At 42.6% G+C, this 25000-nt stretch overlaps 1 protein-coding gene across 1 annotated transcript in view; it reads right to left on the bottom strand.

Annotated features, from left to right (window-relative positions):
* The window catches only part of LOC308080448 (formin-like protein 2), a gene marked incomplete at both ends in the record, with an annotated part of 41321 nt that overhangs the window by 13503 nt on the left and 2818 nt on the right, over positions 1-25000 (bottom strand). The window contains 12 exons of the mRNA XM_080422336.1: positions 956-1057; positions 6644-6793; positions 7218-7328; positions 10584-10658; positions 11320-11413; positions 12243-12319; positions 12522-12648; positions 15033-15176; positions 15547-15630; positions 17369-17445; positions 19826-19906; positions 20231-20314. Coding sequence (XP_080278462.1) covers positions 956-1057; positions 6644-6793; positions 7218-7328; positions 10584-10658; positions 11320-11413; positions 12243-12319; positions 12522-12648; positions 15033-15176; positions 15547-15630; positions 17369-17445; positions 19826-19906; positions 20231-20314 — 1206 coding nt within the window. The remainder of the gene's footprint in view (positions 1-955; positions 1058-6643; positions 6794-7217; positions 7329-10583; positions 10659-11319; positions 11414-12242; positions 12320-12521; positions 12649-15032; positions 15177-15546; positions 15631-17368; positions 17446-19825; positions 19907-20230; positions 20315-25000) is intronic.

Raw genomic sequence — 25000 nt, 5'->3', positions numbered from 1 at the left:
TAGAAACATAGCAGTTAGCGCTAGCATAGCCGTCCTGTCATAGAAACATAGCAGTTAGCGCTAGCATAGCCGTCCTGTCATAGAAACATAGCAGTTAGTGCTAGCATAGCCGTCCTGTCATAGAAACATAGCAGTTAGCGCTAGCATAGCCGCCCTGTCATAGAAACATAGCAGTTAGCGCTAGCATAGCCGTCCTGTCATAGAAACATAGCAGTTAGCGCTAGCATAGCCGTCCTGTCATAGAAACATAGCAGTTAGCGCTAGCATAGACGTCATTATATAGAAACATAGCAGTTAGTGCTAGCATAGCCGTCCTGTCATAGAAACATAGCAGTTAGCGCTAGCATAGTCGTCCTGTCATAGAAACATAGCAGTTAGCGACACTGGTAATGCTTCAAATAATCTGATGTAAAGTTACATTTATTGTATTTCTTCCTGTCTGTCTTCTAAATTAAACCGACCGCATCCCGGAATTTGTATTTTTCTCCTCGCGCATCTGAGACCAAAGGCAGCAGTCAGTCACGAGTAGACACGCCCACCCTTCCTACAGCGAATGACATTAATACATTTTTCCAGAATTGACAGTTCAGCGACAAATGAGAAGTAAGCCAGACGAGGTAAAGGGGCGTGGCAGGTTGCAGATCCAGTCTGTGTGCTTAATGTGTGGACATTACAGAGCCAGTAGGCGGGGCTCTAGACCGGATCTGACCAATGAGCAGTAAATAGAAACCGTTCTCCCACAAATCCACCACATGGTCGCCTGGTCGGCATTTGCGGGAGATTCATGTCCCGTGGGCGGGTGTCAGGGAGCGGACGTTAACTCCCGGGGGAGAGGTAGGTCGTCTGTATACACCAGTACGCATGTTCTACAGATCTACAATATTACCCATATACACAATACCCTGCTTATACACAGGTACGCATGTTGTACAGATCTACTATAGAACACACTGACCCGGATGTTGTCCAGGTCCTTGTTGGTCTGCATCAGCTGTTTCTCCAACTCTACGATCTTGGCCATCGCCTCGTTCTCCACGTCCAACATCCTGTCTGACATCTGCACACACACACGCACGCACACGCACACACACGCACACGCACACACACACACACACACTTATTATTATTTTGGGGGGTCTCCAGTTCAAAGATGATTATTTTGGGGGGAACAGGGTTCAAAGATGATTATTTTGGGGGGTCCCCAGTTCAAAGATGATTATTTTGGGGGGAACAGGGTTCAAAGATGATTATTTTGGGGGGTCTCCAGTTCAAAGATGATTATTTTGGGGGGTCTCCAGTTCAAAGATGATTATTTTGGGGGGTCTCCAGTTCAAAGATGATTATTTTGGGGGGTCCCCAGTTCAAAGATGATTATTTTGGGGGGTCTCCAGTTCAAAGATGATTATTTTGGGGGGTCTCCAGTTCAAAGATGATTATTTGGGGGGTCCCCAGTTCAAAGATGATTATTTTGGGGGGTCTCCAGTTCAAAGATGATTATTTTGGGGGGAGCAGGGTTCAAAGATGATTATTTTGGGGGGAGCAGGGTTCAAAGATGATTATTTTGGGGGGAGCAGGGTTCAAAGATGATTATTTTGGGGGGTAGCAGGGTTCAAAGATGATTATTTTGGGGGGAGCAGGGTTCAAAGATGATTATTTTGGGGGGTCGTAGTTTGAGAAGCACTGATGATGGTTCAATATGAAGGTTATAAATGAATAACCATAATAACTATATAGTCTGAGAGCACATTTAAACGGTAACGATCAGAATTGAAAACCACAAAGTGCCTTTAGTTTGCGTTCCCACTTTGTATTCTTCGTTTTACACGGAGACGCTGAAGTGATTGAAAACACTGTAGTGTGCATGCCAGGGCGCTAGGTGGCGCTGTGGCGCGCTGCCAGACAGACCAGTCACTCATAAGTAGAACCAGGGGTCATCAATATGTCCGTACACAAAAATATGCCCGTGGCAAAGACTTGGCCTCGTCTGTGACAAATTTTAGATAGTTTTTTTTACATACCTTTATAATGTTCTTATTTTGATTTTTGATCATAACTGACTGTCAAGTCTAGGGTTGCCACCTTTCAGAAAACGAAATAAGGGACACGTGTGCCATTGCGCGCGCGCGGTTTTGGGCGTTTTTTGGGCAAAAATGGGCAGATTTTGGGCGGATTTTGGAACTATTTTTTAAAAAAACTTTATTTCGGTTTAGGGTTAGGGTTAGGTTAGGGTTATGTTATTTAATTATTTTGGGGGAGCCAGCCCCCCAAACTCCTGAAATACATAGAAATCTATGAAATCTAAATAAACCAATCTATGACGTTTATATTAAAAAGAGCTAGCCCCCCAAACCCCTAAAATATTTATTAACTGTTAATCCATTATGAAGAATTCCGTTTTCCAGATGAGCATAGCAACATAAGAGTTTAAATGGGCACACTTTTTAATTATATTGATTAATATATTAAATACATGTTTGTTTATTTATTAGACTTTAAAAACTCAACATTAATGAACAATCAACCATATTAGTCAACTGAAATAGCCTAGACTATGCCTACATCAGCAGCCAATATGTAGGCTCCTGGCTGCCAGGGCAGGTAAATAGAAATACTGACATCTAGTTAGAAACACAACCAGATAAATAAGATGTTGTAATATCCCATACCGAATCAATCTCAGGAGATGTTTCAGTCATGAAGAACTGTGACACCTGTGCTTGGGTCCTTGAAGTTCTTATATTTCGGGAATGTTGCTCTCCTGAGGCATGCTGTCTGCCTCTGCACAACCGCACAGAACGTATCTTAGCAACGCGAAAGCGCTAATTCTCATTGGTCGTGAGCTGCTGAGCGCACTCCCAGACAATGGGATCATACCAGAGTTGCCCAGGTCTGCCTATTTCCCGCAACTTTTGGACAAAAAAGTTTGGCTTGTTTTTGGCTTGTTTTTGTAGGTCGGCTGGCTCATTTCTCTCACTATACTTGGCAACACTGCTCTCACATTCCCAGTTAAGTCACACAGCGGAGAGACAAGACAGCACATCATCGCCCTGTCTTTCATATTGATTCCCCGACCTTAAAATACGGGACAAAGTGCGTCCCTTATCAGTTCAATACGGAACGCGTCTTTTCGTTTCCAATTACGGGACGATTCCGTATTTTACGGGACGGGTGGCAACCCTAGTCAAGTCTCCAGGTTTTTCTTCTCTGAGAGTGTACACATGGAACCAAATGGACCCTTACAGGTCTGTAACTCTGAGAGTGTACACATGGAACCAAATGGACCCTTACAGGTCTGTAACTCTGAGAGTGTACACATGGAACCAAATGGACCCTTACAGGTCTGTAACTCTGAGAGTGTACTGTCATGACTTGGATTAAAGGCAGACAAAATGGAGACCACACATGACTTATTTAAAGAATAAGTTTATTTAGAATAAGAAATAGTAAAGTAAAAGTCGTAAACTGAATAAAGTATTGTGAGAACAAAATAACCAAACCAAGCAACCCAAAGAAACTCAAAGCAACTCAAAGCAACCAAACCAAACCAGATGAAGAGACAGAGTGAAGGCTCAGGCCCCATTATATAGGGTGAGCAATCACCCCACCCAGGTGTGCAGGATTCCCCACTAATGAGAGGAGCCCATGGAACTCAGACACAGATCTCTAAGGCCAAGAGGCCGTCACATCCCCCTCCCCAAGAATGAGGTCCACCTCAGACCTTGAAAAAACACAACCAACATCCAAATGCCACAAAAAAAATTTTTTAGGATTAGCTTTTATACTGTTTTCAGTTCTAATCCCCCACATCAACATCATACTCTATTAAGTTAGTCACCATGAGGAGCCCACATTCTGAACAAGGGATCCTCCTGGAGGAAATACCCCTGCCTAACCTTCCTCTGAGACCAAGACAAAACTAGGTCATACAGATCTTTCAGAGACTGGTCTTCTCGCTGTGCTTTCACCAGTTCTGAACGCGAAACATACAGATCATTTGGCGAAGCAAACATTTTCCCTTCAGAGTTTTCTGACACTGCCTGACTATCCCCCAGAACAGCCGACAGTGCCTGTGTCACCGAACAAACAGTATACACAGGGTTCTCTGCCTCAGAGAGACCTTGCTGCTCTGTGGCCTCTGCCTGATCTGGCTCAAGGCCCTCTGGAGGTTCTAGAAGTGAAACGCCTGTCTTTTTATTTTGCATTGACACATCAGATTTTTGTACATATTCTTGTCTGATATCATTTGCCCAAACATGGGAACCTGCCAAGTCATTTCCCAAAATTATGTCAATTCCTCCACATATCCCTGCACCAGATCACAGGACAGAAACATTTTATGCACAGGCACCAACAGAGTTTGCAGGCCCATCCCTCTAACTGGAATGCAGACCCCAGTATCCGAACCTGGAGAAAAAGGCAGTGCTGCCTCTCTTACAAAGCTTTGTAAAGATCCTGAGTCCCGCAATATTCTGACTAGAACTTCCTTTTCACTCCCAATTAGCTTTGCCACCCCATCAGACATGAATGGAGCATAACCCAGCTCAATCTCTGAAATGTCTATTGGCTTGACATGCATTTGAAACGGAGCCACCAGTTCTGCTGCCTCCCCAACAATGGGATTATGAATGGATGCCGCCAAACCAGCTGACTTCACATATGAACTTTTCTCTTTTAGCAAAGGACAGTCTTTTAACCAATGTCCCTTTTCATGGCAATAATGACATTGGTCTGAGTTACTTCTACCATCAACCTGTCGTTCCAATTTAGGCACTCCAAAGTCGGGTTTCTGGAATTCCTCAACATTTGGTTTCCCAAAGATACGCTTATGTGTTAAAACATATTCGTCCGCCAACACTGCAGCATCACTAGGACATTTAACTTTGCGTTCATTAATGTAGGTTGCAATATAATCAGGAACAGACAGCTTTAACTGTTCTAGAACTACCAAATCACCTAAGTCCTCCAAACTTTTTACTCCAGATGAGGAACACCAACGGTTAAAATTTGACAACAAATCCCGTGTAAATTCCACATGTGTCTGTCCAGCATTTTTACGCCCTTCTCTGAAACGTTGGCGATATGCCTCAGGAACTAACTCATAGGCCTTCAATACAGCTGCCTTTACCTTTGTGTAGTCTTTGCAATCCTCTACAGACAGTGCCGAGTAAGCCTCTTGTGCTTTACCCGTAAAGACACACTGCAACATTAGAGTCTGTTCCTCCTCAGGCCAGCTTCTGGAAACCGACACACGTTCAAACATACAGAAAAATGTGTCCACATCCTTTTCATTAAACTTAGGCATTAACTTTAAGTTACTTCCTACATCAAAACGAGAACCTGAGGATTTCTCGTTTAAAGCAGTTGCCGACATTTTCCCTTCTTTTATCAATCCCAATTTTTGCAGTTCCAAATCCAGTCTCATTTGTTCCTTTTTGTATTTCATTTTTTCCAAATCCTTCTCATGTTCCATTTTTAACATTAACAGCTCCTTTTGTTGTTCAAATGTTAACCCAGCCATCCCACTTGCACCACCCTTACTTCCCTCCTTCACCAGCACCCCAGAATCTTCCAAGTTAGCCCGTATGATACTTTTAATGGTTTCTTTAGTACGCTTCGTGTCAATGTCTATAGAATAATGTTGAGCAATGTTATTCAATTGGTCCTTAGTGAAGTGCTCAAGCAACTCCTCAGATGGCGACTTAAAAAACTCCTCTATACTGGTAGCCATACCAAACAAAATAAAGCAAATTATCAGACTTGAGGCAAACTTCAAAACCCAATGAGTGGCTCAAAATACCAGTTCTCCCCTGCCCCCTCTTCGTACAGATACTTGCGGGGGGTATTTACTCACTGTAACCTCAGGGGTTGGAAGGCAACTGTATACACAGCGACCCCCAAGAGACCCTGAGACGTGATCCCGAGCCGATGTAGGGAAAGGGAAAATTAGGATGCTCTACCCGCGTTTTCTCTGTCACCTAGGAAAAACTGCAACAGACTCCCTATTAGAGACTGCTGCCCCCCGAGGAGAACCAGTTCTACCGATTACCACTCCAAATTTTAACTTACTTTATCAGTTTACCTCAACCCAATTATCCCAAAAAGGGATTAGTTAAAACTCCTCATTTCATCAAACTACATAAAAAAAAATGCTCTCCAAAAAGAACTGCCATGTGTGATACTCCACTCCATATGACCAAATTTCTTTTGACAAGCCCAAATTTGTTTTGACGAGCCCCCATTTGTCATGACTTGGATTAAAGGCAGACAAAATGGAGACCACACATGACTTATTTAAAGAAGTAAGTTTATTTAGAATAAGAAATAGTAAAGTAAAAGTCGTAAACTGAATAAAGTATTGTGAGAACAAAATAACCAAACCAAGCAACCCAAAGAAACTCAAAGCAACCAAACCAGATGAAGAGACAGAGTGAAGGCTCAGGCCCCATTATATAGGGTGAGCAATCACCCCACCCAGGTGTGCAGGATTCCCCACTAATGAGAGGAGCCCATGGAACTCAGACACAGATCTCTAAGGCCAAGAGGCCGTCACAGTACACATGGGTCCATTTGGTTCCATTTGTACACTCTCAGAGTTACAGACCCGTGCGGTCATCAAACACAGTGTTACCATGGTGATAGTTACCGTGGTGATGTTGTCCTCCAGTTCCTCCACTCTCTCCAGAGCGGCGGTCTTTGTCTCGGCGTCCTCCAGAAGCGTTCCCACATCAAACACATTGTCCAGGTACGCCTGGATCTGAACCTGCAACCTGTCTGACTCTGTGCTCTTCAAACGCTGTGCACACAGACAGACAGACAGACAGACAGACAGACAGACAGACAGACAGGCAGGCAGCAGGCAGCAGGCAGCAGGCAGGCAGGCAGACAGACAGACAGACAGACAGACAGACAGACAGACAGACAGGCAGGCAGACAGGCAGACAGGCAGACAGGCAGGCAGGCAGGCAGACAGACAGACAGACAGACAGACAGACAGACAGACAGACAGACAGACAGACAGACAGACAGACAGACAGACAGACAGACAGACAGAGTGAGAGAGATTCACACACAAAGACAGAAATGTGATATTTGTAGATGGACTGTGTGTGTGTGTGTGTGTGTGTGTGTGTGTGTGTGTGTGTGTGTGTGTGTGTGTGTGTGTGTGTGTGTGTGTGTGTGTGTGTGTGTGTGTGGGGTGTGTAGTATGTATTGTGCACCTCTAAGTGGTCGTCCAGACACAGCTTGGTGAAGTCATACTGCAGATGGACTCTGAAGTTCATGTCTTCTACTGAATGGACCACGATGTTGATGAACTGCATGCAGGCCACCTGGAGGAGAGGAACCTTAGTTACTGTACTGTTGTCATATGATGACATTCAGTAGGTTTGATCTGACCCTTAACACATTGCATGCCAATCGCGTAGATCTACGCGAACCTAAATAACAGCGCAGCGTGCCAATCGCGTAGCCTACGCGAAGTGGTCTTTTTTTTTTCTCTCTCTCGCAGTGACACATTTCATTGTAGCACACCCGGATACGGAAATGACGTCAATCGAAGATTTTCGTTCCCATCCGCCGCCGCTCTAAAGCTTCCGCTAAATCGCCATTATCTCGGTGCTGTTTTTCTCCGTTTGAAACGGTTTTAGAAACTGCTACTACTGCAAAATGGAATGTCGCCGATTGAAAATGTCTTCTCTGGGCCACTCACACAACTACCCTGTGTGTCTACAAACAGTTGAACGCACGATCTTAAGGTATTTAGCAAGGTCTGTGGCGAGGTGAAAAAAAAAATAACAACAATAAATCGCTGGCAGTGGGTGAGTACATTATGATATTAAACTCTGGCATGGAATGTGTTAAAGATGGGGTGCCATGATATTTTTCAACCCTAAAACCTGATCATAAGGTATTATTATTATGTAAGGATTTTCTTCAACAAAAAAAAAGTGTACAGTAAGTGTTAAAATGTTGTTTTTATGTGGACACGCCTCCAGTTCATTAAGTATACCTGGTTCTCACCTTAGCACCTCCTCCACCATCTTAGCACCACCCACCTGTCCTAGTCCCTCCTCCTCCTCATGCCCACACCTGTTGTGTTATGATAATGAGGGGGAGGGTATGGCTTTGTGATGTCACTAAAGCGCTGTTTCTCTATTGGCACGTTTGACCCTCAAGGTTTCAGCCTCCAGGAAGAAACTCCAAATAGTCAGAGAAAACATAAAACACCATAAAAACACCACCGGGGGGCTTAATGAAGTTCTATCAACCTCATAGACACATGAAAAACAGAAAAAGTGCAAAAACATGGCACCAGCTCTTTAACAAGCAGCTCACACAGGCTGACTAAGGCGACCACCACAGCCTTCTGTCCTGGTCCTGACACTTCCAGGAAAGGAGGCTCTTCCGTGTCTTAAATCTCTCCCACCGTTCTCTTTCCACATGTGAAACTCGTGCCGTTTCAATAACACAAGCGAAAAAAAATAAAACGTCCCTCTCACCATCACTGTGCTCCATGGTTGGGAGCGGAGAAGGAGGGGGAGGAGACATGAGAACATTTTGTCTGGTTGAAGACCAAGCGGTGCTGCTTGGGAACTTCCTGGAAGAACTAGATTCTCTGGCTCAGGGGCCAGTTGCACCGTGACCTCACACTAAGTTCAAACTTAGCCTATAGTTATAGCTTAAATGGCTTTTAAAAAATATTTAGACCAGGAAAGTATCGTGAAAACTTGTGCAAATCTTGAAATATATATTTATTTAAAAAAATTACATTTGTAACATATTTTTGTTCCAGGGACCCCCAGGGACCCCCAGGGACCCCCAGAAGCAAATATTTGAGTTATATATATATATATATATATTCAAAGATTTGCACACATTTTCACGATTTTTCAAAAATAGCAGATCTACAAGCGGGGCACTCGGTGCCGCGCTATGAGCTTGTAGATCTGCTATTTTTGAATAGCCAAAGAAACCTAAAATGACAGATGTGTCCCCGTATTAAGCTATAACTAGGCTAAGTTTGAACTTAGTGTGAGGCGGTGCAACTGGCTCCTGCTCCTTTCCGGAGGATAGCACCCCCCCCTCCCCCCCCCCCTCATTCTACTGGGTGACTTCAACCTACTGTACCTACTGTAACTGCAGAGAAGTATCTTCCTGTTACATTCCTCCTGTCTCCTTCTCCTCCCACTCATAGAGCTGGTAACGTATTGGACCATACATGGGCAAACGGCGGCCCGGGGGCCACATGCGGCCCCCACCTTCACTTAACTCATTCCCTGCCAAGAACGACTAAAACGACTTTTAATTTTTTCAAAAAAAAAAATAATCTTTTTTAATTTTTTTTATTTATTTATTTAATTTTTAACCTAAAGACCAAGGAGATATGATTTGTTGAAGATCTAGACTCCAATCCACTTCCTTGTTAACTTAAAACTTAAACATTTTGTATCTTGGCTCCTGAGTACTTTCTTTTTCTATGAAAAATCTCTGGCAGTTTGTCAAACGCAAAAATAAAAAAGTTCTGGCAGTGAATGAGTTAATGTGGCCCGCAGGTTAATATCAGAATAGTGATATATTATTGATTTCAGCTGTTATGATTCATAACATGCAAACATGACCCGCTTTAATTACTTCAGTCTATATTAGTAGCTTAAAGTTGTACAATGCAGGTTCACAAATAACGATTTTTAGCAACCTCTGCTGGTCACTACCGTCACTGCATACAATTTCCGTAGTCCTCGATTACCCAGAATTCCATTTGTTTTCACCGGAAGCGTTTCAAAAAGCGTTCTTTTAATTGTTTTATACTATCTGCGGATCGTTTCTCTTAGCCAGTGGAGCATTAGTTACCATGAGCTGTGCTTTCTTTTTCTGTTCTTTTTCGATCTTCCAATCCTACATTCTCTTAAAATCAGCGTGAGGTTCCTATTTGTTATTAGCACGGTAGTTCCTGGCCAAACAGGAAACCGTTGCGGTAGTTCCTGGACAAACAGGAAACCAGTGCATTTCCGCCTCCGTTTTCCGGCCAGATGACGTCATTTTCCCGGGAAAGTCCCCCCCGACACCGTTCAATAGAAAATATATAAATAAAAGGCTTCCGGGGGTGAAATTCATGGAGTGGGTGTTGTGAAACTTTTGCCACTCACAAAAGATATACAATTTAACTTTAGTTTTTGTTTTAACGTTACCTAGTATTACTTTAATGACAAAAAAATTATTGTCTTTTTTATGTCCAATGTATTTGTATGAAAGTTCATAAAGTTAACATAAGTATAATTAAATGCATTTGAAATTAAATAAAAATGTTACTTTTCAGGATTCCAATTCAAAAATAGCAAAAAAAGAATCTGGATTCATAGAATGACGAAGTACGGCATTAATTTATGAAGAAGAAAAAAAAAACAGAGATAAGAGAGGTTTTCTAACCTAAATTGTAAATTGTAGTTACTTTATGAAATGTTGTCACATGATGACATACAGTAGGTTAGTCAGGTTGGAAGTGTTTAAGTGTGAGAAACAGCCGAGAGACAGAAACTAAGACTAGATCAGATAAGACGGTATAAGATAAGGTTTGTTCAACCCACCATGAAGTCAATGTTGTCGTCCTCATTCTTAAAATGCTCCATCAGCTTCTCAAAACGCAACGACTCCGAACACACCTGAGAACGAACACACACACACACACACACAATAGAAAATAACAAGGAGCACTCTCTGTCTGTATATGGTGCAGTTTGCGGCTGCACGGCTCACAAAGATTCACAGTAAATAAAGCAATAGCCAGCACTCCAAAGTCCTTCTGGTACTTTTAATTCATATGCAGCACGGACAACAGCACACACGGACGCGTTTCGGCGTCAAGCCTTCCTCAGCGTGTATGGTAATGTAAACATTTGGGGACAGTTAAATAGGGGGACCGGGGCGCCACACAGAAATCGGTCCGTCTAAAAACAGGCTCGTTCATACTGTAGGCCTCATCACAATTACTTATACATCACATAAGTCCCTAAACCCCTTTTGATTGGGGGACTCTGATCCATTACATATAGAAATAGCCAAATACCAGTAGTGTGTGTGTGTTCGTTGTTTTGACAGAAACGAACACACACACACACACACACACACACACACACACACACACACACACACACACACACACACACACACACACACACACACACACACACACACACACACACACACACACACACACACACACACACACACACACACACACACACACACACACCAATCAATAACCTAGTTATTAACCTAGACTGTACTTTAAGTGATGGTGTAGTGGTCTGGTGATGGTCTCACCGTTTTGAAGTGGTCGAAGGCCGACAGGATGATCTCATGACCTCCTCTGACCAGACACACCGCTGCTAACAACTCTAACACCAAGGCTTTGGTCCTGGACGAGAGACAGAGAGACACAGAAAGAGAGAGAGAGACAGACAGACAGACAGACAGACAGACAGACAGACAGACAGACAGACAGACAGACAGACAGACGTTAACCATTAAACTAGAAGTTTAAATAGGATTAAACCTGACTTAGGCCAAATTATTTACTGATTTACAAGTCACAAACACATGCGGCTTAGGCCAAAATAATTGCCTATTTTGGCCCAAATCACACTATGGGAGATAGGCCATTATACTAAAAGGGGAGTGAACAGCATGATCCTTTTCTATTAGGAGATAGGCCGTTTTACCAGAGGTGGCCATGTGTCATGAGGAGCTGACTTAGGCAACAATATCATTTTCCTCAAAAAATGACTTTAGTTTAGAACAGGGGTCTTCAACAGGGGGTCCTCAGAGCTACTACAGGGGGTCCGCCAAATCTTTGTGTAATATGATTTAGTTTTTTTACCCTTGAACCCTAGAATTCTTAAAAATAGCAGATCTACAAGCTCTCAACGCCTCGCACGGCTATTTTTGGTGTAGAGGGGGAAAAAAGCAGACTAAGTTAAAAAAAATACTTTAATCTGAAACATAATTTTTTACAATATAGAGTAGGGGGTCCCTGCTTCATCTCTCTCTCAGCTAGGGGGTCCTTGCCACGTTGAAGACCCCTGGTTTAGAAGGTGACGATAAGAAATTCATTGATCATCAACACATGAAGACAGAGCCCGTTATTCACTTTCCCAAAATGTGATCTGTTTATTATGGTTTTTGAGCAGAGATGTGGTGCGTGGTTGATAGTTGATAAAAGACATTTTCAGGTTTTTTTTACTGACCTGGGATTCCTGTTGTTGAGACTTAGAGCGATCTCATTGACCGCATGAGGATGTGACATCACCATGTTGAACCCATACTGATGAGGAGAGGAGAGGAGGGGAGAGGAGAGGGGAGGAGAGGAGGGGAGAGAATATTATGAATCATAGTATGTTTGATACAAATGATACAAACAAGAACATCGTGTGTGTGTGTGTGTGTGTGTGTGTGTGTGTGTGTGTGTGTGTGTGTGTGTGTGTGTGTGTGTGTGTGTGTGTGCGTGTGCGTGCGACGCACGTTACCTGGTAGTTCATGATGGCTCTCAGACACATGATACACACGTGAACGTCGTCTTTTTTACAAACCAGACGAGAATTCTTCAGCGTCTTACGACTGGGAAGAGTGTTGGACCTGCACACTAGAGTAGAACTACACACACACACACGCACACGCACACGCACACGCACACGCACACACACACACGCACACACACACACGCACACACACACACACGTCTGTATTACTAGACTTGTGAGGACTTCAACACTTTTGGATTGCGATTTCAAGAATGCCACTTAACTCTTTGACTGCCAGAGTATTTTCATAAAGTACTCCCCCAGTGCCAGCAATTTTCGTGTTTTTTTACTTTTATATTTAGAATTTTTCTCATGAAAATAATTTAAGGGGACATAATGTAAAGACCCAGCACAAATCCGCCACTAGAGTGCAGCACATGACTGCTTGATCAGGTCGTTGGGTCTCTCTCATCCTTCTTGATAGATTAGACAGGGAAAAACATGAAAACGGAAGTGACGTCGTCCCAGATTGTTTTGATCGCCAAAATTACGATGTCATACACGACGGCGATCACTGATCGTCACCCAGACCATAGATTATAGAAGAGAAACTGTCCGTTTGTCCGTTATACCGTGTGAAAGACCGTTTATTTACCTATTTTGGACGAAAAAAAATGACTGGGGAAAATAATCAAAAACCGGAAACGGAATCCAGGTCATGAAACCGGATGCAGATGTCCGTGAAGTAAGTGGAACTCGAGAATAACATTGAATATTAAGCAGCATAGCGCAATCAGAGATTAAACAATGAACGCGCGTCCAGCGCGTCGAGCGCGTCGACGGCCAACTGGACAAAGTAGCACTTGACGCGTTATCGCGTCGTCCGCAGTCAAAGAGTTAAAAAAAAAAAAAAAACATTGGGCATTTTTAACCATAAGCCCTAAAGCCGAAAAATAGCAGATCTACAAGCTCACAGTGGGCTCGTAGATCGGCTATTTTGTGGTTTGTGTCAAAATATGCAAATATACAGCTGGCCTTACACTACAGGATTACTTCAATCCTAAATTATGTTGAAATCTGGTTTTATAAGATTATCTTATCAGATTCTCTTCAGGGCATCCCACACTACAGCAGGGGTCTTCAACAGGGGGTCCGGGACCCCTAGGGGTTCCTCAGAGTTAATACAGGGGGTCCGCCAAATCTTTGTGTGATAGGATCATGTTTTTTACATTAACCACTTGAAGCCTAGCGTCCTTTTTCTGAGCAGAAATGTAGCCAAAAATAGCCGATCTACACGCTCGAGCCGATCTACGTTGTGAGCTTGTAGATCGTCTATTTTTGGCAAAGAGGTTTGGCATAGAGGGGGGGAAAAGAGCCGACAAAGTATTGATGGTTCAAGTGGTCAAACATACACTGATGACAATGCTGTCACAGTCTATGAGACTCTACCAAATCTATGACATTATTTAATCTGCAACACAATCTGTGGTGATGAGGGGGGAGGGGGGAGGGGGCGGGGCGGACACAAAGGAGACTCTTTGTGTCTCCTACCGGAACTGCTGCTGGTCATCAAATTATTGTTTTAGGAGTGAGACAAAAACTAACAAAAACCCATTAATTCAATTCTCCATGGGGTGACTAATTTGGGGGTGAACTATCCCTTTAAGAACTATGAGACCAACAAGGTGGAGCAGGTAATGATCAGAACATGACAGCAGCTACAATGAAGATCATCATTTATCTACTTGATCATGCAGGGTGTCACTCACTAAAAAATAACATATTGCTACAGTATTCATCTCCACCTCCTTCAGCGTTGTATGAACGACTGATTGTGTAGGTGCTAGGTAGAATAGTAACGTAATACACTTACTTTGTGTTAACTGTGTCACGTTAACACCTAACCTGGTCAGGTGACACCTAACCTGGTCTCGTAACACCTAACCTGGTCAGGTGACACCTAACCTGGTCAGGTGACACCTAACCTGGTCAGGTATCACCTAACCTGGTCAGGTGACACCTCACCTGGTCAGGTGACACCTCACCTGGTCAGGTGACACCTAACCTGGTCAGGTGACACCTAACCTGGTCAGGTGACACCTCACCTGGTCAGGTGACACCTCACCTGGTCAGGTGACACCTCACCTGGTCAGGTAACACCTAACCTGGTCAGGTGACACCTAACCTGGTCAGGTGACACCTAACCTGGTCAGGTGACACCTAACCTGGTCAGGTGACACCTAACCTGGTCAGGTGACACCTAACCTGGTCAGGTGACACCTAACCTGGTCAGGTGACACCTAACCTGGTCAGGTGACACCTAACCTGGTCAGGTGACACCTAACCTGGTCAGGTAAGACAGACAGATAGATAGTCCATCCTACGTAACAACCTGACGGTAGTGTGTGTGTGTGTGTGTGTGTGTGTGTGTGTGTGTGTGTGTGTGTGTGTGTGTGTGTGTGTGTGTGTGTGTGTGTGTGTGTGTGTGTGTGTGTGTGTGTGTGTGTGTGTGTGTACCTTATAGAGTGTCGTGACGCTCGGGGCACGTTGTTTCCGGAGGAGGGGGAGGGAAGGTTGCTGTCGCCATGGAGATCCTCGATGGACCGACTCCAAGGCGACTCCACCGACGTTTCACTGTTCTCCGACTGTTCTCCATCAAACCTACACACACACACACACACACACACACACACACACACACACACACACACACACAGCTCTTACCGTTGTTCATCCAACCTACACACCAACATTTCACTGTTTGTACTCGCAGCTAAAGTCAGTGACGTATAACACTTGTTAAAAGTTGAACCGTACAGTATGTCATACGACACAGCCCTGGGTAGGCCACCCAGCCTGGTGAAGACCTGCAGTCACTCACAGAGAGAGAGAGAGAGAGAGAGAGAGAGAGAGAGAGAGAGAGAGAGAGATTGAGAGAGAGAGGGAGAGAGAGAGAGAGAGAGAGAGAGAGAGACAGTCAGACAGGCAGACAGACAGACAGACAGACAGACAGACAGGCAGGCAGACTTACGTAACAGCATACTGAGCGAAGGACAGATATTCCACCAGAACATCCAGACCCTGGTTCTCCTCGTTCAGGAACTCTCTGACCCACCTGAACACATAGGGTTAATTATGTTCGTTAACATCATAATTCAACATCATTAACATTAAACTCTCTGACCCACCTGAACACATAGGGTTAATTATGTTCATTAACATCATAATTAAACATCATTAACATTAAACTCTCTGACCCACCTGAACACATACATCATTAAAGGAATTCTAGGTAACTTTAAGCCTAAATGTAACAATATTTATATATATATATCTTGCATGTTTTCCCCTCTATCAGCCACTATATAATGATGCTGGGGTGTTTTCCTGGATTGAAACACAGTCCTCTTTCTGAAATCGGTATTTTCCCTACAATTTATGTTTTGATATCCGGGTATCCGGGACGTAAATGAAACGCACGCATGTGCGCGTCCGGCGAGTTCGCGTGAAACCGAATGGAACCGAGTGCAGCCGACAAAAATGGAACGGCAGCCATTGTTTTCTCTGCAGTGTTTTTACTTTCGGTTTTAAAACTTTAAAACGCTCTCAAACTTTTTGAGGCACGGAATTTACTTTTAACACATTGGGTGCCAGAATCTTATAATAACAGAATACGTTCGGTGCCGGGAATCTCACCGTTAAGCTCCATTGTGCTGTTTAAAGCTGTAGACTCCATGACGAGCAATCCATGAAAAAAAAAGCATGCCTCCATTTTACCCGATGGTACTGGCTAACGGCTCTCACGCGAGTAACAATGGCGGAGCGATCGCGGATGCAAAATGAGTTGTTTTCCCCATAGAAAAAAGTTTCGGAGTTATAGGCGTTTTAGAGAAGGAAATAGACCGGAAGCGGATGGGGAGCCATGTTTTTCACACGATGATCCATCTGGCCCTTCCTTCTCAGAATCGCCTAGGGTGATCCCAGAGCTGCTCTAGCCCCTCCCGCATGGAAATAAACGAAAAAAACTAAAAGATAAAAATTTAAGATAGCGTTTGGATAGAATTTAGTTGTTTAACCTCAAATATGTGGTCAATTAATCATGACGGAGCCTATTTCAAAATAAAAATTCAGAGAACCGGCAGGGGCGTGCAGTGACACGCATGTATCCGAATAAAGCAACCTATTTACGTGGGTTGCATGGCCTGTTCAGGAGTCCCCCCTGCGTCACCCCCTGCTGGTCGGGGGAACAAACTGCTGATGGGGAGGGGGGGGGGGGGGGGGAGTGGAGAAGCGGTGTTTGACAACAGTTTTTTTCTTTTTTTGATCTCTGAAGTTGCCTAGAATCCCTTTAACCTGAACATATAACATATTAACACATACATGTTAATTATGTTAACTCTTCGCCTGCCACGCACGACATTTCTCATCAGATTCTGCCACGGCGCAGCCTGCCACTGACCAGAATGACCAGATTTGTGTTTTCACTGGTCTTCCACCAGATGGCGCTGTTACCTACCCTATGAATGATGCTTTCACTGCCTGATGACGACAGACCCGTAATTGACGTCATTTAAAAACATAACTTCCTGTTTATTTTCTGTGGGGAGATTTTCGCTGGTAGTGGTGTCACACTATTACACACTATTACTCTGGCAGTTAAAGAGTTCATTAACACACACATGATTAATCTGACCCACCTGGACACATGTTCATTAACATCATTAACATATTAAGGCAGTCAGACAGACAGACACACACAACAGAGACAGACAGACAGACAGACAGACAGACAGACAGACAGACAGACAGACAGACAGACAGACAGACAGACAGACAGACAGACAGACAGGTACCCTATGTGGTTGGTTCGTAGGGAGATCTCCAGCTCTCTGAGGGTCTGAGTCGACTCTTGAACTCGGCGACGGAACTTCTAGAAAAAGATGCAAAGATCAACAAGACCTCCGTGAGACGTGTTACAGACGTGACCTTCACTTCACCTTAACAAATATGATTATGTTGGGGGGTCCCCAGTTCAAATATGATTATGTTGGGGGGTCTCCAGTTCAAATATGATTATGTTGGGGGGTCTCCAGTTCAAATATGATTATGTTGGGGGGTCTCCAGTTCAAATATGATTATGTTGGGGGTCTCCAGTTCAGATATGATTATGTTGGGGGGTCTCCAGTTATGTTGGGGGGTCCCCAGTTCAAATATGATTATGTTGGGGGGTCCCCAGTTCAAATATGATTATGTTGGGGGGTCTCCAGTTCAAATATGATTATGTTGGGGGGTCTCCAGTTCAAATATGATTATGTTGGGGGGTCCCCAGTTCAAATATGATTATGTTGGGGGGTCTCCAGTTCAAATATGATTATGTTGGGGGGTCTCCAGTTCAAATATGATTACGTTGGGGGGTCTCCAGTTCAAATATGATTATGTTGGGGGGTCTCCAGTTCAAATATGATTATGTTGGGGGGTCTCCAGTTCAAATATGATTATGTTGGGGGGTCTCCAGTTCAAATATGATTATGTTGGGGGGTCTCCAGTTCAAATATGATTATGTTGGGGGGTCTCCAGTTCAAATATGATTATGTTGGGGGGTCTCCAGTTCAAATATGATTATGTTGGGGGGTCTCCAGTTCAAATATGATTATGTTGGGGGGTCTCCAGTTCAAATATGATTATGTTGGGGGGTCTCCAGTTATGTTGGGGGGTCCCCAGTTCAAATATGATTATGTTGGGGGGTCCCCAGTTCAAATATGATTATGTTGGGGGGTCTCCAGTTCAAATATGATTATGTTGGGGGGTCTCCAGTTCAAATATGATTATGTTGGGGGGTCTCCAGTTCAAATATGATTATGTTGGGGGGTCACCAGTTCAAATATGATTATGTTGGGGGGTCACCAGTTCAAGTATGATTATGTTGGGGGGTCACCAGTTCAAGTATGATTATGTTGGGGGGTCTCCAGTTCAAATATGATTATGTTGGGGGGTCCCCAGTTCAAATATGATTATGTTGGGGGGTCACCAGTTCAAATATGATTATGTTGGGGGTCTCCAGTTCAGATATGATTATGTTGGGGGGTCTCCAGTTTAAATACTGTATGATTATGTTGGGGGGTCTCCAGTTCAGGTATGATTATGTTGGGGGGTCTCCAGTTTAAATATGATTATGTTGGGGGGTCTCCAGTTTAAATATGATTATGTTGGGGGGTCTCCAGTTTAAATATGATTATGTTGGGGGGTCTCCAGTTTAAATATGATTATGTTGGGGGGTCTCCAGTTTAAATATGATTATGTTGGGGGGTCTCCAGTTTAAATATGATTATGTTGGGGGGTCTCCAGTTCAGATATGATTATGTTGGGGGGTCTCCAGTTTAAATATGATTATGTTGGGGGGTCTCCAGTTTAAATATGATTATGTTGGGGGGTCTCCAGTTTAAATATGATTATGTTGGGGGGTCTCCAGTTTAAATATGATTATGTTGGGGGGTCTCCAGTTTAAATATGATTATGTTGGGGGGTCTCCAGTTTAAATACTGTATGATTATGTTGGGGGGTCTCCAGTTCAGGTATGATTATGTTGGGGGGTCTCCAGTTTAAATATGATTATGTTGGGGGGTCTCCAGTTTAAATATGATTATGTTGGGGGGTCTCCAGTTTAAATATGATTATGTTGGGGGGTCTCCAGTTTAAATATGATCATGTTGGGGGGTCTCCAGTTTAAATATGATTATGTTGGGGGGTCTCCAGTTTAAATATGATTATGTTGGGGGGTCTCCAGTTCAGATATGATTATGTTGGGGGGTCTCCAGTTTAAATATGATTATGTTGGGGGGTCTCCAGTTTAAATATGATTATGTTGGGGGGTCTCCAGTTTAAATATGATTATGTTGGGGGGTCTCCAGTTTAAATATGATTATGTTGGGGGGTCTCCAGTTTAAATATGATTATGTTGGGGGGTCTCCAGTTCAGATATGATTATGTTGGGGGGTCTCCAGTTTAAATATGATTATGTTGGGGGGTCTCCAGTTTAAATATGATTATGTTGGGGGGTCTCCAGTTCAGATATGATTATGTTGGGGGGTCTCCAGTTTAAATATGATTATGTTGGGGGGTCTCCAGTTCAGATATGATTATGTTGGGGGGTCTCCAGTTCAGATATGATTATGTTGGGGGGTCTCATGTTGGGGGGTCTCATGTTGGGGGGTCTCATGTTGGGGGGTCTCATGTTGGGGGGTTAGCAGCATTCTGTGGCGTTCTGCTGCTTCGTCTCTAAAGTGCTCATAGATATTAATTTCCCAGGGTACCTTGCGTGTGACGGCGGGATCCAGGAAACCTCTCAGCTTCTGGATGTAAGTGTGGGGGGGGTTCTTCACCTGGAAGCGTTCCTATGGCAACCACACACACGCACACACATGCACACGCACCAAACATACACGCATGCACGCACGTACCCGCACCAAATACATGCACGCACACGCAACAAACACGCACTCACGTGCACACGCACGGACACACACACACACACACACACACACACGCGCACACACACACACGCGCACACACACACACACACACACACACACACACACACACACACACACACACACACACACAAACATAGTTAGGAAGTAATCAGTCACAACGTTAGTTAATGAAGTCTGGTTAATCACCATGGTAACAGCCAATCACAGGAGACTTCCTGGTCTCACCTGATCACAGATTAGTTCCCACTTCTTCTCGTTGTCATAGCAACGCAACAACCGCACCTTGTCCGGAGGAAGGTTCATGGAATTCTGAGAGAGAGAGAGAGAGAGAGAGAGACAGAGAGAGACAGAGAGAGAGAGAGAGAGAGAGAGAGAGAGAGAGAGAGAGAGAGAGAGAGAGAGAGACAGAGAGAGAGAGAGAGAGAGAGAGAGAGAGAGAGAGAGAGAGAGACAGAGGGACAGAGAGACAGAGACAGACAGAGTATTAATCAACACAACAAAATTAAACAAATCGTATGGCGACGCGTTGTGAGCTTGTAGGTCTGATATTTGTTCCACACAATTTGGAACAATCTTAAAACTTTTTAGCAACACAAAACTGGCTTGGGGTGACCATCACAAATGTATTTTCAGATGGGGGTCCATTCCACGGCCAAATACATGTTGATTTGGGGGTCCTTCACATTAAAATGCACATAAAATGGTCTGTAGTTTATAATAATAATAATAATCATATGTAATAATAATAATAATCTGTAATAATATTTTAAAAAATCTCTACATTGAAACTATAGGATTAGACAGCATGTTATTTAGACAGATACCAGGTTCATTTGTTGACCTGGCATCCTATAGTTTCTATAGTTGACATGTAGAGACTAATATGTTGATATTATATTGTTTAGACAGATGCTAGGTTCATTGTTTACCTGTGATCCTAGTTTACTGAGACACTACACTGTCTCTCTGTATTCTATGATCCTATAGTTTACTGAGACACTACACTGTCTCTGTATTCTATGATCCTATAGTTTACTGAGACACTACACTGTCTCTCTGTATTCTATGATCCTATAGTTTACTGAGACACTACACTGTCTCTCTGTATTCTATGATCCTATAGTTTACTGAGACACTACACTGTCTCTCTGTATTCTATGATCCTATAGTTTACTGAGACACTACACTGTATCTCTGTATTATATGATCCTATAGTTTACTGAGACACTACACTGTCTCTCTGTATTATATGATCCTATAGTTTACTGAGACACTACACTGTCTCTGTATTCTATGATCATATAGTTTACTGAGACACTACACTGTATCTCTGTATTCTATGATCCTATAGTTTACTGAGACACTACACTGTCTCTGTATTCTATGATCCTATAGTTTACTGAGACACTACACTGTCTCTCTGTATTCTATGATCCTATAGTTTACTGAGACACTTCACTGTCTCTGTATTCTATGATACTATAGTTTACTGAGACACTACACTTTCTCTATGTATTCTATGATCCTAGAGTTTACTGAGACATTACACTGTCTCTCTGTATTCTATGATCCTATAGTTTACTGAGACACTACACTGTCTCTATGCATTTTATGATCCTATAGTTTACTGAGACACTACACTGTCTGTCTGAATTATATGATCCTATAGTTTACTGAGACACTACACTGTCTCTCTGTATTCTATGATCCTATAGTTTACTGAGACACTACACTGTCTCTGTATTCTATGATCCTATAGTTTACTGAGACACTACACTGTCTCTATGCATTTTATGATCCGATAGTTTACTGAGACACTACACTGTCTCTCTGTATTCTATGATCCTATAGTTTACTGAGACACTACACTGTCTCTATGTATTCTATGATCTTATAGTTTACTGAGACACTACACTGTCTTTGTATTCTATGATCCTATAGTTTACTGAGACACTACACTGTCTCTCTGTATGTATTCTATGATCCTATAGTTTACTGAGACACTACACTGTCTGTCTGTATTCTATGATCCTATAGTTTACTGAGACACTACACTGTCTCTCTGTATTCTATGATCCTATAGTTTACTGAGACACTACACTGTCTCTCTGTATTCTATGATCCTATAGTTTACTGAGACACTACACTGTCTCTGTATTCTATGATCCTATAGTTCACTGAGACACTACACTGTCTCTCTGTATTCTATGATCCTATAGTTTACTGAGACACTACACTGTCTGTATTCTATGATCCTATAGTTTACTGAGACACTACACTGTCTCTATGTATTCTATGATCCTATAGTTTACTGAGACACTACACTGTCTCTCTGTATTCTATGATCCTATAGTTTACTGAGACACTACACTGTCTCTCTGTATTCTATGATCCTATAGTTTACTGAGACACTACACTGTCTGTCTGTATTCTATGATCCTATAGTTCACTGAGACACTACACTGTCTCTATGCATTTTATGATCCTATAGTTTACTGAGACACTACACTGTCTGTATTCTATGATCCTATAGTTTACTGAGACACTACACTGTCTCTATGTATTCTATGATCCTATAGTTTACTGAGACACTACACTGTCTCTGTATTCTATGATCCTATAGTTTACTGAGACACTACACTGTCTCTATGCATTTTATGATCCGATAGTTTACTGAGACACTACACTGTCTCTCTGTATTCTATGATCTTATAGTTTACTGAGACACTACACTGTCTTTGTATTCTATGATCCTATAGTTTACTGAGACACTACACTGTCTCTCTGTATGTATTCTATGATCCTATAGTTTACTGAGACACTACACTGTCTGTCTGTATTCTATGATCCTATAGTTTACTGAGACACTACACTGTCTCTCTGTATTCTATGATCCTATAGTTTACTGAGACACTACACTGTCTCTCTGTATTCTATGATCCTATAGTTTACTGAGACACTACACTGTCTCTGTATTCTATGATCCTATAGTTCACTGAGACACTACACTGTCTCTCTGTATTCTATGATCCTATAGTTTACTGAGACACTACACTGTCTGTATTCTATGATCCTATAGTTTACTGAGACACTACACTGTCTCTATGTATTCTATGATCCTATAGTTCACTGAGACACTACACTGTCTCTCTGTATTCTATGATCCTATAGTTTACTGAGACACTACACTGTCTGTATTCTATGATCCTATAGTTTACTGAGACACTACACTGTCTCTATGTATTCTATGATCCTATAGTTTACTGAGACACTACACTGTCTCTCTGTATTCTATGATCCTATAGTTTACTGAGACACTACACTGTCTCTCTGTATTCAATGATCCTATAGTTTACTGAGACACTACACTGTCTGTCTGTATTCTATGATCCTATAGTTTACTGAGACACTACACTGTCTGTCTGTATTCTATGATCCTATAGTTTACTGAGACACTACACTGTCTCTCTGTATTCTATGATCCTATAGTTTACTGAGACACTACACTGTCTGTCTGTATTATATGATTCTATAGTGTACTGAGACACTACACTGTCTCTGTATTCTATGATCTTATAGTTTACTGAGACACTACACTGTCTCTCTGTATTCTATGATCCTATAGTTTACTGAGACACTATACTGTCTCTCTGTATTCTATGATCCTATAGTTTACTGAGACACTACACTGTCTCTATGCATTTTATGATCCTATAGTTTACTGAGACACTACACTGTCTGTCTGTATTATATGATCCTATAGTTTACTGAGACACTACACTGTCTCTCTGTATTCTATGATCCTATAGTTTACTGAGACACTACACTGTCTCTGTATTCTATGATCCTATAGTTTACTGAGACACTACACTGTCTCTATGCATTTTATGATCCTATAGTTTACTGAGACACTACACTGTCTCTCTGTATTCTATGATCCTATAGTTTACTGAGACACTACACTGTCTCTATGTATTCTATGATCTTATAGTTTACTGAGACACTACACTGTCTTTGTATTTTATGATCCTATAGTTTACTCAGACACTACACTGTCTCTCTGTATGTATTCTATGATCCTATAGTTTACTGAGACACTACACTGTCTCTCTGTATGTATTCTATGATCCTATAGTTTACTGAGACACTACACTGTCTGTCTGTATTCTATGATCCTATAGTTTACTGAGACATTACACTGTCTCTCTGTATTCTATGATCTATATAGTTTACTGAGACACTACACTGTCTGTCTGTATTCTATGATCCTATAGTATACTGAGACACTACACTGTCTCTCTGTATTCTATGATCCTATGGTTTACTGAGACACTACACTGTCTCTGTATTCTATGATCCTATAGTTTACTGAGACACTACACATTCTCTATGTATTCTATGATCCTAGAGTTTACTGAGAATTACACTGTCTCTCCGTATTCTATGATCCTATAGTTTACTGAGACACTACACTGTCTATGTATTCTATGATCCTACAGTTTATTGAGACACTACACTGTCACCTGCAGTACCAGTGGTGACAATATTCTTGACCACTGCTACACACCCTTCAAAGATGGATACAAAACTCTCCGACATCCACCGCTAGGAAGCTCTGACCACTACTCCATCCAGCTGCTACCGGCCTACAAACAGAGGCTAAAAATGGAGCCGGTCGTTCAGAAGGAGATCCGAATCTGGTCTGAGGGCACAGACGCTATTTTACAATTCTGTTTTCACCAGACTGACTGGGGGATGTTTCAGGACGCCGATGGGAGTAATGTCAACAAACTCTCAGACAAAGTCACTGGCTTTATCAGTAAGTGCAGAGACGACATAGTTCCTAAAAAGACAGTTCGGATCTATCCCGATCAGAAACCGTGGAAGGACAGCGGCGTACATGTTAGGGGTGGGACGATATGGGTACCTCACGATACGATATGTATCACGATATTAGGCCCACGATAACAATATATATCACGATATCTGAAAATG

Source organism: Gymnoscopelus braueri (assembly GCF_963280865.1).
Source record: "Gymnoscopelus braueri genome assembly, chromosome: 24".
Taxonomy (NCBI): domain Eukaryota; kingdom Metazoa; phylum Chordata; class Actinopteri; order Myctophiformes; family Myctophidae; genus Gymnoscopelus; species Gymnoscopelus braueri.
Note: the sequence above shows the minus strand (reverse complement) of the source record. Positions and strands in the feature narration are given on the sequence as shown.